The sequence below is a fragment of the Gopherus flavomarginatus genome, chromosome 3 (genome assembly GCF_025201925.1).
Source record: "Gopherus flavomarginatus isolate rGopFla2 chromosome 3, rGopFla2.mat.asm, whole genome shotgun sequence".
Classification (NCBI taxonomy): Eukaryota; Metazoa; Chordata; order Testudines; family Testudinidae; genus Gopherus; species Gopherus flavomarginatus.
In genome coordinates, this window is record NC_066619.1 from 46214039 (window position 1) to 46230656 (window position 16618).

General features: G+C 41.1%; 1 protein-coding gene across 3 annotated transcripts in view; it reads right to left on the bottom strand.

Moving 5' to 3' along the window:
- The window catches only part of SCAMP1 (secretory carrier membrane protein 1), a 94499-nt gene that overhangs the window by 15756 nt on the left and 62125 nt on the right, over window positions 1-16618 (bottom strand). For all 3 annotated transcript variants that reach the window (XM_050947083.1, XM_050947082.1, XM_050947080.1), the window contains one exon: window positions 8787-8888. In XM_050947083.1, the coding sequence (XP_050803040.1) occupies window positions 8787-8888 (102 nt within the window). The remainder of the gene's footprint in view (window positions 1-8786; window positions 8889-16618) is intronic.

Sequence of the window (16618 nt, forward strand, 5' to 3'; positions counted from 1 at the left end):
TCGACACTGCTCGGGGAGGTAGTGCTACTATATCAGCATAATGGAGAGCTTACATCGGTAGGAGACAAATTTAAGTGTAGAAACATGCACAACTAGGTCAGTGCAAGGCAGCTTATGCTGACGTAACTTTGTAGTGCAGACGAGGTCTTAAGACTTAAAAAAAAAAAACCTCAAACTTTTTAGATTTTTAGACCGGATGTTACCTTTTTAAAAAAAAAAAACTCTTAATGAAGAATGGTAGAATATAAATTCACATAGATAAACAGTTCTTTATTCTCTGATCAATAAAACATTTGTTTAAAAAAATCACACCACATTATTTAACGGACTAGCGTTAAACTAGTTTGTTTCTTTAGCTATACTGCTGCAAAGGATTGATGAAAATGCTGGTAATGTCAACAAGCCCCTGTCTGACAGTTTCCTGCCTTTTTTCTTAACTACTGAGCCCCTAAGGTGGTCATCCTCATTGAGGGCAGCATGGCTTCAATTCCATTGCTTTCAGTGAAAGACAGAGTATCTTTTCCAAGAGCAGCCTCCCTTCCACTTGCTAAGGTTTTGAGGAAATGCCAGCCTCTTAACTGATGGTAGTGTGTGGTTTCACTCCTACTGAAAAACACGGGAGAGCGCTTTTTGAGAGGCTCATTCATATGCAACCACTACATTAGAGATAGCATCAATGAAGTGAAAAGAATTTCTCACACAAGTAAATTGGATAATCATATGGTAAAACCAAGTAATCTGAAACTAAAGTGAACGTCTGTCTCTTCAATCTTAATTTTAAACTTTTTTTTATGAACAGTGAAAACCAGATAATGGACAATACAATGCCAAACTCAAAACCACAAAAGTCAGGAAATAAAGAGTGCACCTACATACCTACGTCACCTTCTCATAAATATACACCCCACAGACACTCTCAAACACAAACTGTCCATTCCCCTAACAAGCACGTCAACCTTAATCAACCACAGTCACTAAGGTCACATCCATGCAACATTAATTCTGCCTTCTGTAAACTACAGTATTATCAACCTCAAGAGACCAAAAATCATGTCAGTCTTAAAACAAAAACAAAAAACAAAACAAGATTTATTTTAATTTATATGATTTTTTGGGCTAGACTATTTTGGTAGGCTTTTTTGCGGGTTTTTTTGGAAAGGATGTGTGTGTCTGCCTTGATTTTTTAACTCCCCCCTTTGAAAATTGGCCTCTCAAGAGATATCTTAAAAGAAAACAAACCTCAGATTCTGTAGCACAAAGAATGAATAAGGATTTCTCCCTTTAATCTAAATTTAGGCAAATAGTGTTTTGCCTGCCTTGAGATTTGCACTAGAAACTGCTTTGCTTGAATGAGTAGGAGCAGTGATGTAAACTAACTGAATATCTGCCAGATAATAGCTGTAAGAAATGCCATCACACAGCTATTTAAATATGGCCCTTCTCATAAATGCAGTGTCAAAAGAATAAAACATTTGTACTTAGTTTACAATTACATAAACAACCAATTTAATGCCCTTTTAATGTAGAGTTTGTGGAGGTATACAAGAATAGGAAAAATATTAATATGACAATAAATGCAATTAGGTCAAAATGTTTTAGCATCTGTGCAAAGGAATCAATGTTAATGCCAGAAAAACATCTAACCCTTGTAAAAACTTGTCTAAAGGTGAATCAATTACTAGACCCTGAAGCTCAGAAATAACAAAACCCACGCGCGTTGCAAATGACGTCAGGGCCACGGGGAAAATAGCTTTCCATTAAAGAAAGCTAAGCTTACAGACGGCTCAAAAGGAGCTTTTATTGGCTTTGTCAGAACCAGACAACTCTCCCATGCCAGAGGGTGAATTTTTAACTAGGAGGTCAGAAAAGTATCATGCTCCCCATGAACATGACAACAGGTGGCTGCAGAGGTCCCTGGTCTACATTCAGCTAGCTCACTGTAAATTAAAACACATGACAAACAGATGGACTTGATCTTTGATCCTGCTTCAAAAGGTAGAAGGACAGTCAAGTAGTTTGAGGGAGGCATTTGAAGGATCCATGTAGATCTGATTGCACCAAATCACAAATAGACATGGCAATTCTCCAAAAAGGGACCTCTTTATGGAGTTTAATGTACCCAGCCTACACACACCCACGTTATACATCATTTGCAAGCTTTTTTTATGTACATTTAGATGAGGTATGATGGGGAGCTGCCAAGTGGTGCCGTAAGCCAGCAGACAAGGTGAAACAACAGTACTAAAAAGAATGTTGTTTTTTTTTTGCAGTTCCAGAAACACTGCAACATGATAATGACTAGTTTTTACTGTTTAAGTTAATTTCAACACCTTAATGTGGCATTTATTGATCAAAGCTACCAAACGACAATATATTTTTATTGGTTTTGCATGGGCAATATTTTTTCTAGAAATGATTAAGCTGTTTAGCATGTGACAAAAATCAACATTTTACAACACACTAACATGAAATATTTTCACATCGCATATATAATTATCAAAGTGTTAATAATTTTCTATACTTTCAATTGAAATTTGCTGAGCAGATCAATCACATCTCACACTGAATGTTGTGCAGGAATAGACTGAGTGCCCATAGTTTGTAATGCATCATGAGTAGATATAAATTCATGTGAATCTCTAACCTAATGCTTCTCCGTTTGCAAGCTTTGACCGTACAATGCAGTCTCATATGCCTAGTAGAATGTTTTAATTTGTAATTCCCTATCCATACACTACCTTTTAAAATACTCTAGAAACTAGGCTTTTAAATTCAGTGAGACTTATGCATAGGTAGCTATTAACATTAGAGATGACAACATACATTCATATTATGAACATTACTCCTGGGGGAATTCTGCACCAAAAAACAAAAACAAAAATTCTGCACACAATATTTTAAAATTCAGCAAATTTTGTCAAAATAACACTACATAATCATGGCAGTTTCAAGTATTTTGGTAATTTATATCAAATTACCTGTCAGCAAGTATGTCTGTAATAACACAGACTCACAAAAATTCCCCCAGGAGTAGAGAGTTAAAGAAATCCCTATGACAACCCTCTTCCTGCTTCTCTGCCCCCTCACTCCCCCAGAACCCAGCCGGAGGGGTGAGAGGGCAGACACAGGCTCCCCTCCCTCCCCCAGAACCCAGCCATGGGCCCCACCCAGCCCAGAAACTGGTCCCCTCCCTCCCACAACCCAGCTGTGCCTTCCCAGCCTCCCTCCCTCTCTCCCAGAACCCAGCTGTGCCCCCCAGCTCAGACATCCTCCTCCTCCTCCCCCCTCCCAAAAAATGTAGATGATGAACTGGTTCCTGTACTCCTCAAGGGCCCAATGGCACCTGAGCGTCTACAAGTCCTTATTTTTGCCTGTACCAATAGGGGTTGCTACTCAATCAACTGTGGTTTTAGTCAGAACAATCTTCCCTGCACAGAACTGCATATATACCAAGGCAATGAACAGTGTGGTAACCCACACACTCTCAGATATCATAACAAACAAGATGATGATAATGATGACGACTAGAAACATCACCAGTCCTATTACCTTTCAATAATACCTGTACAAGTTTATAATTAGATTTTGCTTTACCCTTTAGATTGTTGTTGTGAAGTCCAATTTTAGGTCATGAAATGATACATAAAGCCACTAAACTAACAAATGAATGCAAATATTTCAAAGTGGTCATTTTAACATGCTGATGGTGCCATTGCAAATCCTGTTTCTATGGTAACAGCACCATTTGTGAGCTCCACATCATACTTCATCTTAAAGTAAACATAATAAGCTTTCAAATTATGTGTGCGCTTAGAGAGGGTTCATTAGGTCTACTAAATTGGTCATGTCTGCCACTCGCCTAAAATCTTTTCCACTTTTGGACATGTACTTTGGATACTTTGGGGGATCCTACTAATTGGAGCTTGCCTCTGGACTACCTCCAGGATAGCAAAGCTCTGTGGTTCTGTTACACTGATGTAAAGTGACGGTTCTTGTGATGTTTGCCTCCACTGGGGATCTCAGGGTCCACTGAGGTTGATTTACATGCAGACTTGCCATGGCTATTATGAATACAGCCAAAGCCCTGCCTGCCAGCATTTGTAGCCTGGTCCAGGTTGACACACACTAGTTCCAACATCTGCTGTGTCAGACTTTAATGTCCTCGATCCTGCCGAGGCAGGAAGATCTCAAGTTGAGCTCTGTCTAGCAAAGTTCCTATGTATTTCAGCTGTCTATGGGAGACAAGCAAGGAGTTGCTTTGTGTAGTTTATCATGACTCCTAATCACTCCAGTGCTTTGGTGGGGACATGTAGTGATTCTTAGACAACTTCTTCAGTGGTGTCCTTGGTCAGCCAAACATTCCAACAGGAGAAAATATGTAATCCCAATCCTGTACATATAGTCCTTACTACAGTCATAAGCATTTCATGAAAACATGTGGGGTGCTGAAGCCAACCCATAAATCAATACACATAAATAATCCTATTTCTCTATGAAGATGACCTCAGTCAAATTTCAGGATGCTTCTGTGGGGGCAGAGATTTCAGGTAATTCCCACTAGACCCGAGGGTTATCTGGGTGATCCTCTCCAAACAAGTTTTATAAATCATGCTTGTCATATTTGACTCCAAGATTTAAAATCCATCTACATTGATCTTCTATGAGAGAAACTTTCCTGGTACAGTCACATTTCTTGAAGCCACCAAGCTGCCTGCCTTTGCAGGTGAGGAGGATATCATACCAAAATAGATAAAACTAAAACCTGTGCTGAATGCTCAAAATATGCTGATACACTCGTAAAAGTGCTGATGGCTCACAAGCTGAGTACTGATTAACCAAAACTCCAAAAAGAATTCATCCAAAAGCTGCTCAATATAAAACTTTGATTCAGGCCTCAAAGTATTAACAGATGATTCAATGAGCACTTGGTTCTATGGGCAAAGCCCCGACATATCAGAACCTCAACACAAATGCGCCAAGACAATGGATTCTGCATAATCAAAAACTTTTCAAAGAAAACAAACAAAACCAGTGAGAAAGGGGATACTGATCCTAAGAGACCAGCAGATTAGACAGTATGATTCAAAGGCCTTGACAACGTTCAGTGCTCTGGGATCATGCAGCCTGAAGCATCAACAAAATGGAAGGAAGTCACATATCAGAAAAGGATACTATCTTGATAAAAGACAGAATATACAATTCCCTTATCTGCTGGTTTTCCAGAAGGAACCTACTGGAAACTTTAAACAATGGCAACTGGTGGTGCACAACAGACTAGTAAAAGGGAAGAATCTCACATGCTATCATCCAGTACTGCAGACAGCCAAAATGTTTACAAATGGTGAGGTCAACCCTGTCTTGTGTTGCAAGCATAAGACCCAAAAGCAAGACCCTACCAGTCTTGTCTGAAAATAGATACTGACCGTCAAAAGCTAAGTCCTCAATAGACTGCTGAATGTCCAGAGCTATCCCAAAATCTTACAACCAGGATGCCCTTCTTATTATAACTGTGTAGGCCATAGTCCTCGAGGAAGCATATGAAGTGTAGTAAGAGGAGGCCCTGAGATATAAACCTTGGTATCAGAGGCCTGGTTTGAGGCCTAAGGCCCGAACTAAAGTAATGGTCAAGACTTTGCTAACATAAAGCAAAGTTAAGCTGTGAGCCAGAGGCAGGCCCTGCTCACAGAAGCTGGCAAGGAAAGGGCTGATGCTGCAAAAAGAGACATACCTAAAAGGTACTGGACACCAGATATCAGAACATGCACATACTCGTACACTCCACACAGATAACAAGGAACAAGCTGACCCATCCCAATGACAGGGCCAAAAGGGTAATAGGATGGATAGAGTTGTTTTGTTCGAACCAACATGTACAAGGTGAGAGGCGGCACCTTACTACGTAGAGGAGTTGTACCTCAACACGCAGGAGTGATGTGTAACTTGTTTGTACCTGTGTATAAGAATGCATCCCTGGGGCTGTGTCTTTGTCCAATCTAGGGGGCAGTGGAAAGTCCCACCACTGACTGAGCTGAGTCGATTGCCAGAGAGCACATACGTACTGGCTAGCTGCACCTTAGCAGCACCTTGGACTTTGTTTGCCAGGGAGCTGGAGACTGTGTTTCTCTTCAACAATAAACCTGGCCGATGTGCCTTCGTACCTTACTAGAGTCTGTGGTCATTGGGGGTTCTCTCGGGGTCTGCTGTGTCAGCGATCTGCGCAGAGCTGGGGCAGCACACAGAGGGAACACACGCATGCAGCTGATTGATATCAATATTGAACAGAGCAGAGCACCACACCAGTAGCATCTGACAACATGCAGCTTCTAGAGCAGACTGGAATTAAATCTGTGCCACTCAGTTAATAAAGCCCCGAATGACTCCTTTGTATCATCCAGCAATTTGACAATTTTGACATCACCTCCCCATTAAAAAAATCATATTTTCCAAGAAGGGCTTGCTGTCCTCATCTGGAGCAAAGCAGTAGAATAAATCTTCCTCCTTAATGCATCCAGTCTCTTAACCTCTTTTTCTTTTGGGGTAGCCTTGAATTTCCCCTGCCGCGATCTCTCATTAGCGGCTATGACAATTAGGGAGTTTGGTGCGGCTATGACAATTAGGGAGTTTGGTGCTTGGTGGGATTAAAAAGTCACAAACCCCTAAGATGGGACATGGTACTGTTTATCAGCAGGTTTGGCTACAGGAGTGGTGAGAGCCAGAGTTGACTGCCGCGGCGTCCCCGTCGACTGCGCTTACTCCTCCTGCCGAGGTGGAGTACGGGCATTGATTAGCGGATCCATTTATTGCATCCAGACGAGACACGATAAATCAATCCCTGATACATCGAACACTACCCACCAATCCAGCAGATAGTATAGATGTACCCAAAGATTCAGCAAGTAGATATGATGCAGAAAATAAACCATGAGGAGAGAACTGCACAGGGAGCTCTAACATAGGCAAGTGGCAATAAGAAGGAACTGAGGGCGGGTCAGGGCGATGCCTTTATACAATCTTGTGAGGAACCACAAGGCTGCGCAGGGCACATGTGCTTCCCCAACAGGTACTACTGCAGGGAAAAAGATTTTGGGCTCTGAGAGTCCTCCAGATCTTCTCCAAAACTACAGTAACTCCTCACTTAAAATTCTCCCAGTTAACGCTGTTTCATTGCTGATCAATTACAGAACTTAAAGTTGCACAATGCTCCCTTAAAACATTGTTTGGCAGTCGCCTGCTTTGTTCACTGCTTGCAGAAAGAGCAGCCCATTGGAGCTAGCTGGGGGGGGGCTTGGAACCAGGGTGGACCGGCAGCCCTCTTCCCCACCATCAGCTCCCCAATCCCCTAAGTTCCCTGTGCAGCAGCCACCCAGCAGGCTATCAACTGCTGAGCAGTTCAGCTGTCTCTCCACCCAACGCCTTGTGTGGCTCCTGCCCTCTACCCTGGAGCGGCTCCTGGGAGCCTTGTGCTTGTTGTGCAGGGGGAGGGGAAGAGCAGTGCTAATGTTAGAGTGTTCCCCTCCCCCACACTCCTTTATCTCATCTCCACAGAAGAAGGGGGGACGGGACACTGCAGGGCTCAGGATGGAGGGAGCTTGCTGGCAGCAGCTGCTGCCTCAACTTGCTGATCTACTTAAAAAGGTAGTGTACTTACAGTGGGGTCAACATACTTAAAGGGGCAATGCACGTCTCTCTCTCTCTCACAGTGGGTGTCTCTGCCTTTCTGTCATGCTGTCTCCCCTCCCTCCATTCCTGCTGCCTTGTAGAGTGTGAGGATACATTAAAAACAATGTGTTAACCCTTGAGGGCTCAGCTGAGTGCTAGTTCATCATTTAGCAATAAGGCATTGCCTGGGAAATATCCCACCCCTTTCCACCCTCTGACTTCACCACCTCAACCAAGCTTCACAACCATCATTGCTGTCCAGTATTAAAATGGTTAAAAAACTTATACTGTGTCCTTTATAGTCTTGTCTGGTGAAAAAAAATTCCCTAGAACTTAACCCCTCCTCCCTCATTACATTAATTCTTATGGGGAAATTGGATTTGCTTAACATCATTTTGCTTAAAGTAGCATTTTTCAGGAACATAACTACAACGTTAAGCGAGAAGTTACTATACTTCAATTTACTGTCAAATGTGAATCAAGGCTGGAATAAGCCCACATACTCTCACTAATTCAGAACACTTATCAACTTCCTTATATCATGCCCATTTGCCTCTAAGTCCTTTAAAAGTAAGCAGTCAGGATGCATGCCACTGTTTAGCAAGTTATCCCCAATGTAATATTTTTGTTTTCACGTTCAATATGTTAATATAAACTGAAGCTGTTACAGAAGTCTGCTTGATTGAAATGTTAGTTATTGCAAGTGAAGCATAACTGAAAATTACATTAGTGAATACATTAAATCACTCAAGTTATTTTTAAGATTTCTTTTCTTAGTTTTATTCTAAATATAGGGCAAATCACATACATAAACATAGTCAATGTGATATCTGCTAGAGTTGATATGAAACTGGGACAGTTAAGGGCTTAGGGTGAAAGATAACATTCTGGTCACCCTAATATCATGAATACCTGCCTCTCCAGATATCTTTGGGATAGATTTTTCCTACAATAAGGAGCACTCTGCAATGATATCTGGTCCCCTCATCACCAAAATGCCAAATGAAAAATATTACCTACTAAATTATTTCTCTGCCTACACCTATTGTCTTTTACACTGAGATTTTTAACACACTAGTTTTAGTCTCTGATATGTAACATAAAACTGAATAAAGCTAATCACTCACCAGTTACCCCATCCTTGAAATCCCGCAGCCTGGAGTACATGAACAGCAAATTGACAGATATACACAAAGAAGAACACAAAGAATCTGAAAGAACTGTCACTCCTGAAAGAGAAAACAAAGAAGCTGGTCAGGAAGTTAAAACCATATTCAAATACACAACTACATTACCGAAGTAACTTTTTCAACTATAAAAATTATTGGAGAACTGATTTTATAGACTGATTTAGACCACAGTTAAACACCAAATGGTAACACTTTATATCTACATGAGCTTCTACTCTGAAAAGTGATGACATTTTAACATAAATCTTCTTAAATCTGCTTCTCTGTATTTAGAATCACAGAAGTGGCAGGGCTGGAAGGGACTTCAGGAAGTCCTCAAGTCCAGCCCCCTGCACTGAGGCAGGACCAAGCAATTCTAGACCTTCCCTGACAGGTGTTTGTCTAACCTGTTCTTAAAAACTTCCAATGATGGTGATTCCACAATTTCCCTTGGAAGCCTATTCCAGTGCTTAACTATCCTTATAGCTAGTTTTCCCTAATATCTACCCTAAATCGCCCTTGCTACAGTTTAAGCTGATTACTTCTAGTCCTACCTTCAGTGGCCAAGGAAAACAACTGATTACCATCCCTTTATAACAGTTGTTAACATATTTGAAGATCGTTATCAGCACCCCCCGCCTCAGCCTTCTTTTCTATAACCAAACATGGCCAGGTTTTTTTAAACCTTTTCTCATAGTTCAGGTTTTCTAAGCCTTTTATCACTTTTGTTGCTCTCCTTCTGACCCTCTCCAGCTTGTTCACATCTTTCCTAAAGTGTGGAGTCCAGAACTGGACATAGTACTTCATTTAAGGCCTCGCCAATGCCAAGTAAAGCGGGACAATTACCGCCTGTGTCTTACAAACAACATTCCCGTTAATACATACCAGAACAAGAGCCTTTTTGTAACTGCATCACATTCTTGACTCTCCTTCAATGTGTGATCCTCTATAACCCCCAGATCCTTTCTAGGAGTATTAACACCAGCCAATTATTCTCCATTTGATAGCTGTGCATTTCATTTTTTCTTCCTAAAACTAGTATTTTTTGCACTTGTCTTTACTGAATTTCTTGTGTGTCAAAGGCCTTATTAAAATCAAGACATATCACACCTACACATTTTCCACCCAATCCATTAGATCAGTAACTCTCTCAAAGAAGAAAATCAGGTTAATTTGGCATGATTTGTTCTTGACAAATCCATGTTGGCTATTCCTTATAACCCTATCACCCTCTAGGTGCTTTCAAGTTGATTGTTTAATAATTTGCTCCAGTATCTTTCCAGGTATCAAAGTCAGGCTAACTAGTTTACAGTTCTTCTTTGCTCCCCCTTTTAAAAAGGAGTATCATGTTTGCCCCTCTCCAGTCCTCTGAAACCTCATGCATCCTCCATGAATTCTCAAAGATAATAGTTAATGGTCCTGGGATTGCTTCAGCTAGTTCCAAATTTCATCAGACCCTGCCAACTTGAATATATCAAATTTATTTAAATGTTCATCAACTGTTCCTTCCCTGTTTTGGATTGCATTTCTTCTCCCCTTGCTGGTAAGATTGTGTTGAGTATCAGGTCACCGAAAGTATTTATGGAAACTTTATTATTACCTCTTATGTTCCTTCCTAAGTACAAGTCATTTTGTGCCTCAGATTTTCTGATGGCGTGCCTATATGCTTGTGCTACGCTTTTGTACTCATCCTTGGTAACTTGTTAATGTTGTCGCTTTTTGTAGAATCCCTTTTTTATTTTTAGGTCATTGAAAAGCTTCTGATGGAGTTATATTGACCTCTTACTATTCTTCCTGTCTTTCCTTTGTACTGGAATAATTTGTTGTTATGCCTTTAATATTATCTACTTTAGAAACTGCCAGCTCTCCTGAACTCCTATGTCCCTTAGGGTATGTCTACATTACGAAATTAGGTCGATTTTATCGAAGTCAATTTTTCAGAATTCAATTTTATACAGTCTATTGCATATGTCCATACTAAGCACATTAAGTCGGTGGAGTGCATCCTCACTACCGCGGCTAGCAACGACTTACATAGTGGTGCACTGTGGTATCTATCCTATATTTCCCGCAGTCTCTGCTGCCCATTGGAATTCTGGGTTAAGCTCCCAATGCCTGATGGGGCAAAATCTTTGTCGCGGGTGGTTTTGGGTACATATCAGGCCCCCCCTCCCTTCCTCCTTCCGTGAAAGCAACGGTAGACGATCGTTTCATGGTCTTTTTTCCGGGGTCCTGTCCGCCAGACCCGCTCAGCCTGCTGCCTGCCGGGATGATCGGAATCCCAGGCAGGCAGCGAGCCGAGTGGGGCCAATAGACAGAGCCCCAGACTGGCGGCGGGCTGAGCAACTCAGCTCGATGCCTGGGGCTTCGTCCACCGGCTCCTGCCAGCTGGGGTCCAGCTCAGCTAGCAGACCTTGGTGAGGTCAGTCAGACTTGGACAGACACAGCTATCCTCCTCTTAGAGCACTGAATGGGAGTGACTCCAGGTCATTCTCTTCTTTAAGTTTCATCTCATGGAGATTCAATCCTGCCTGGAATATCATGCGAGCTGGAGGCTTCTGCCTCAGGCTGCTCTCCCAGCCAGCATTAGCACATGTCGCACCTACCCCAGCCTGCCCCTTGTTCCCATGGCTCATGAAGCCTGGATAGTAGTAAGGAGCAGTTCAACTTGTGGAATGACAAATCCAGAATGAAGGATTGCACTCTATGGGCCATTTTAAGATTATTTCAAAGTCCTAATAGCATTTAGTTCCTATAAAAGGCTTCATGAAAATTTCCCCCCGCCTTTAACAAAAATGTTAATTTATCAGAGCAGCTGAAAGGGTAAAGAACCCGGGACTATAACTAAGAGAGAGCTGCCATATTATTTAACTGATAATTGATATAATTCAAAGCAAAATTTCACAGTGCCATCTGTTCTAAGACTAAAAATGCAGGAGGGGAGTCAGAGAAAGAAACTGTAACCTGTTTCTGCCTGGTTTCGAACCAGGGACATTTCGCATGTTAGGGGAACATAATCACCACCACACTAAAGGGCTTTCACATTAGGTGAACGTGATAACCACTACACTGCGAGGCTTCATTTTTGCCACAGACTTTGCAGAATGCACAGGAATTTTTTCTCTAGCTACAGAAGCTACCTAATACAATGCCTATATCTATGGCTTTCCTGCTCACAAAGTAGTCATGCTGACACAGTGCGAAGTGCATGTGACACAGTGACCTGGCTCGGGCAGGATCGCTAGTGAGGCATGATACTTTTGCAGTTAAGCAAACAACAATTCTTTCCTGGTCTCTGCCAGTGAATGCCTCCATGCATTACGCTGTGCTCTGTCAGTGTGGGAGGACTCCATGAGCTCGGAAAACTTGTCATCGCAAGTGCGTTTTTTTTCACCTTCTAATTTGCAATGATCTCAGGGATGGAGATGATAGGGGGAGCGTAGCAACACTGGGGGGGCGGGGGAGGGCTGCATGGTCACCTGTGCTGCTGAGTTCGCCATGCTGGCCAAACAGGAAATGAAATTCAAAAGTTCCTGGGGCTTTTCCTGTGTACCTGGCTTGTGCATCTGAGTTCTAAGTGCTGTCCAGAGTGGTCACAATGGAGCACTCTGAGATAGCTCCTGGAGGCCAATACCGTTTAATTGCATCCACACTACCCCAAATTCGACCCAGCGATGTCAATTTCAGTGCGAATCTCCTCGTCGGGAAGGAGTACAGAAATCAATTTTAAGAGCCCTTTAAGTCAACAAAAATGGCTTCGTTGTGTGGATGGGTGCAGGGTAAAGCGATCTAACGCTGCTAAATTCAATTTAAACTCATAATGTAGACCAGGGCTTAGATCATCTTCTCATAGGACCATACCTACCAGTTCTCTGCATTCGTAAAGTCTGTTTTTTTTTAAATATATTGTCCTGGTTCTGCTGCTCTCGCTTCTTCCTTTCATGATCATTTTCACCCAAATTGCCTTCAACCTTCAGATTGCCTTTGATCTTTAGGGCTTGTATACACTTGTGGCAGTGTGGAGGTTACATGCCACGGTAAAAAGCAGGCTGCGTCCAGACTGTGTTGTTTATCTACACATGGCAGTGAAAGACTCTGGCAGGTGGGAGACAGAGGAGAAAGGTTCCAGCAACAGGGAGGCAGCAGAACACTACACTACTAAAAACAGCAGTGTAGACATAAGAAACTCTGCTTGGCGTCTAGTGAGCCATGAATAGTATACACCCTAGGCTTCTGGCATGTCTGTATTCTACTTGTCTAAACAGTGCCTCATCATCTACACTGCCATATATACACATGCATCCTAGCTGGGTGTGCAGTGTCTGTACTCTACACACTGCCATAAGTATAAACCTACCCTTAGATTCATTTTGTATCTGCTTACAATGATAAAAACAAGCTTTACTGGTTTTGCCTCCATAGTTCTTGAACAGCCAACAAAGCTCTGAGAGAGGAAACTAGAGTCTCTTCCTTCCTGTGCATCCTGAACAGATTGTGTACCAAGTTCCTTTCAATTACACCTGTGAGTTTGTACAGAATGTAGTGGGGCTGCATAGGTGTGTCTGAGGGAATAATTTTGGGGATAACGCATAAGAGAACTCTGGTTAACTCTCAGACTGGAGTCTGCAGGCCTGGTAGGGGAAAAAATCCACACCTTTTACTTGCAAGCTGAGAACATCTGATATAGAGTCACTGAGACATAATATACACAGAACCACAATATGTCATTTCTAGAGTTACATTTTCAGCCACACTCCTGGAACCATTTAGCAGCAAAAAATTCTCATACATCTCATACTACCAGTTTATATACTCACTATCTGGAAAGGAGGACTAAAAACAGGACCAAAAGAAGCACATCTGGTTCTGACAGACCGCATAAGTGATGTTCTTCTGTCAGAACTATCTAAAGGCTGTGGAAGTTGCAAGAATTTATATTGCCACAAAAGACAGAGATGGGGAAAACAAAAAACAAACAATCATAATTCCCTCTCTGTACCAAAACATAATTGCTAACCACTATACATTTTCTCCAGTCTAGTTTTAAAAGGTGCAAGCAATGAGTTTTCCACTGCCTCCCTGCAAAAACTATTCCACAGCCAAGTACATGCATCTAGGAGTGTTTTCCCTTGTGAAACTTCCTTCCCACTTCTTAGTTATGCCCTTATTTACCATAATATATAATTCTCCATCCTCGGTGTGTTTACGCTCTTCCTTAGGCAAACAGTATACATGTTTAGCTCTTTTAATCTTTCCTCATAAGTCAATTTCTTCAACCTCCCGATCATTTTTATTGCTTCCTTATGAATTCCTTTCGAGTTCTTTTGTGCGCCATATGTTAACACTTGTTAGTCTCTAAGGTGCCACAAGTACTCCTGTTCTTTTTGCAGATACAGATTAACATGGCTGCTACTCTGAAACTCCAATTAATCTTATTTACCTCTTCTTTTCCTACTTCTTTCCTTATGTGTTAAAGAGGAAAAAATGTATGCCACACCCTGGCAACCTCTTCCGACTTCTTCACATTGCATAACACAAAATATTAACTGGTATAGAGTACAAAGCAGAGAGGGAAGGAGACTGAATGCAGAAGAATCAGCAGGGGATGCTCAGCAGCAGAAGTGTAATGTCCTTTCCTCAAAACAGCAGAGGTGAGGCAAATACCAATGCCCATTCTAGATCCACATGCAACCCTCCTGCTTAAGTAGGAAAAAGACAGACACTAATGTCTATACTAGAAACACTACAATGGCATAGCTGCAGATGAGCTGCTGTAGTGCTGCAGTATAGACTCTACAGTGGTGTAGGGGGTTCTTCCATCGCTGCACTGGGCTTCGGTTGGCTTAACTACATCGCACGGGCATGAAATTTTTCACAGCCCTGAATAATGTTGTTAAGCCAACCAAACTGTAGCATAGACTAGCCCTATGTAATAAATGGTGCCTAGATAGAAGCTGCAAAAAAAATGAACCATTTAAAAAAACATTTCAACTTTTTTTTGTGTTGAAAAAAGTTGAGAGGAATGTGGAACATCTTACTGTGAGCACCCAGTGGTATCTCCTGTCTCAAGCCAAGAATTTTAAAACCTAAAAGAAAGACGTTTGTCCTTGGCTCTGCTGGGTGGGAAGCAGAGCTGTAGCTATGAAGCCCAGAGTAGTGTACACATTTGGGAGGAAGCTGGAAGGTGGGAAGACTGATACTCATCCACCATTCTCTCCATATCCTCCTCTTGTACAGCCCAGATCAACCTCCATAAGCCTTATCCTGGAGAGTCTGGGCAGGCCGGCTCAGAGGCAGGAATTCCCAGCCCCAGCTCCAAATCATACTGCTTTTCCAATCACCAGGTGGTCTCAAGCCCTTGGGAACTTCAACCCTATGTATGTAGGCTCCCCAGCACTCCCTATCCTCTACAGCTGATTATATACATGTAATGGGTTCACTGTTAATCAATCTAAGTTTCCAGCTAAATTCGCTTTTTAGTTAACCACATCATCCCTTGAACAACATCTATGGAAAGCTATGCTGTTGGTTAAAAGGAAAATATACAGAACACAGCAGCTGCCCGAGTTATTGAAATATAAGACTGAAAGAAGAGGATTTTAAAGTTTAAGTCAGTAAAAATATAATGCTTCATTATGATATGAACAGGGTAAGCACTAAAGAATTTCAGAATAAGTGCCTGCTCACATACTTGCACAAAACAAACTGTGAATTGAAACCAATTCAGTTATCTCAGTGTAAGTTTGTGTGCAGACCAGGCCTTAAATCAAGGTGTACTTGCTGAGAACAAGGTTTGTTAAGTTAGTGCTTACTGGAAACGGACCACTGAAAAAAATTTATTCATGAACATTCAGAGTCAGAATGCAACTGTGATAGTAACTGCTCCTTAATTCATGTACATGAGAGAGGAAAAAAGAACGAAGCGCTATGAAGGATATTTAAAATTTTATATTTTTCTTTTGGCCACTTCACTGTTTTGTAGAAAAAGAAAAAGAAAAAGAAAATCCCACAGATCATTCGAGCCCCCAAGAGCACCTTGTATATATAATCAAGATATCAAAACCTTTACCCAATTTTCAATTATTTGCTATAGCATTTCTTTTTGTATTAGGATTTAACACACTATTGATCAAAGTTCAAATTAAATCCATTGATAAGCTCTCAAGAGTAATCAAAACTCAAAAAAGTTTATTTCACACAGTTTAGTTGTATACAGAGCTCTAAAATATTTAACTGTGACAATACTTTTTGAAAGACATGACTCAGTTTGATTACTGATTAATTTACTGTATCATATTAGAGTTCTAGATTTCTTAAAATAAAAGATAAAATCTTATTCCCTAATTTAATTTATGTACATCAATCATGAATATGGATTTGCAGACTGAAGCATTCTGTCAATTAACCACAACAAATAAGAGTTACCAGTGTAATTCTAATACCATCAAATGATATTTACTGAATGTGCTTACTGAGAAGATAGCTCAAATGCTTTTTACAATCAATGTATTAGGATGAAAATAAAAAGAAAAATAAGCTCCACTTAATATTTTTAGTAACATCTCATGTTGTTGCAGACATAGAATGGCACTTCACTTGTCAGGTATGATAACTTAAATCTATTTTATGAAGCTCATTTAGAAACTTCATAGTTAGTTAGCACTTTCCATTTTGAAATTTTAAATATTATACTTATTCAGAACTGGTGATGATTTTAGAGGTGATAAGATAGAAGCTTGGTGAGAATTTTCCTGATATTTGAAGTCCAGCTAACAACAGCATGACATCCA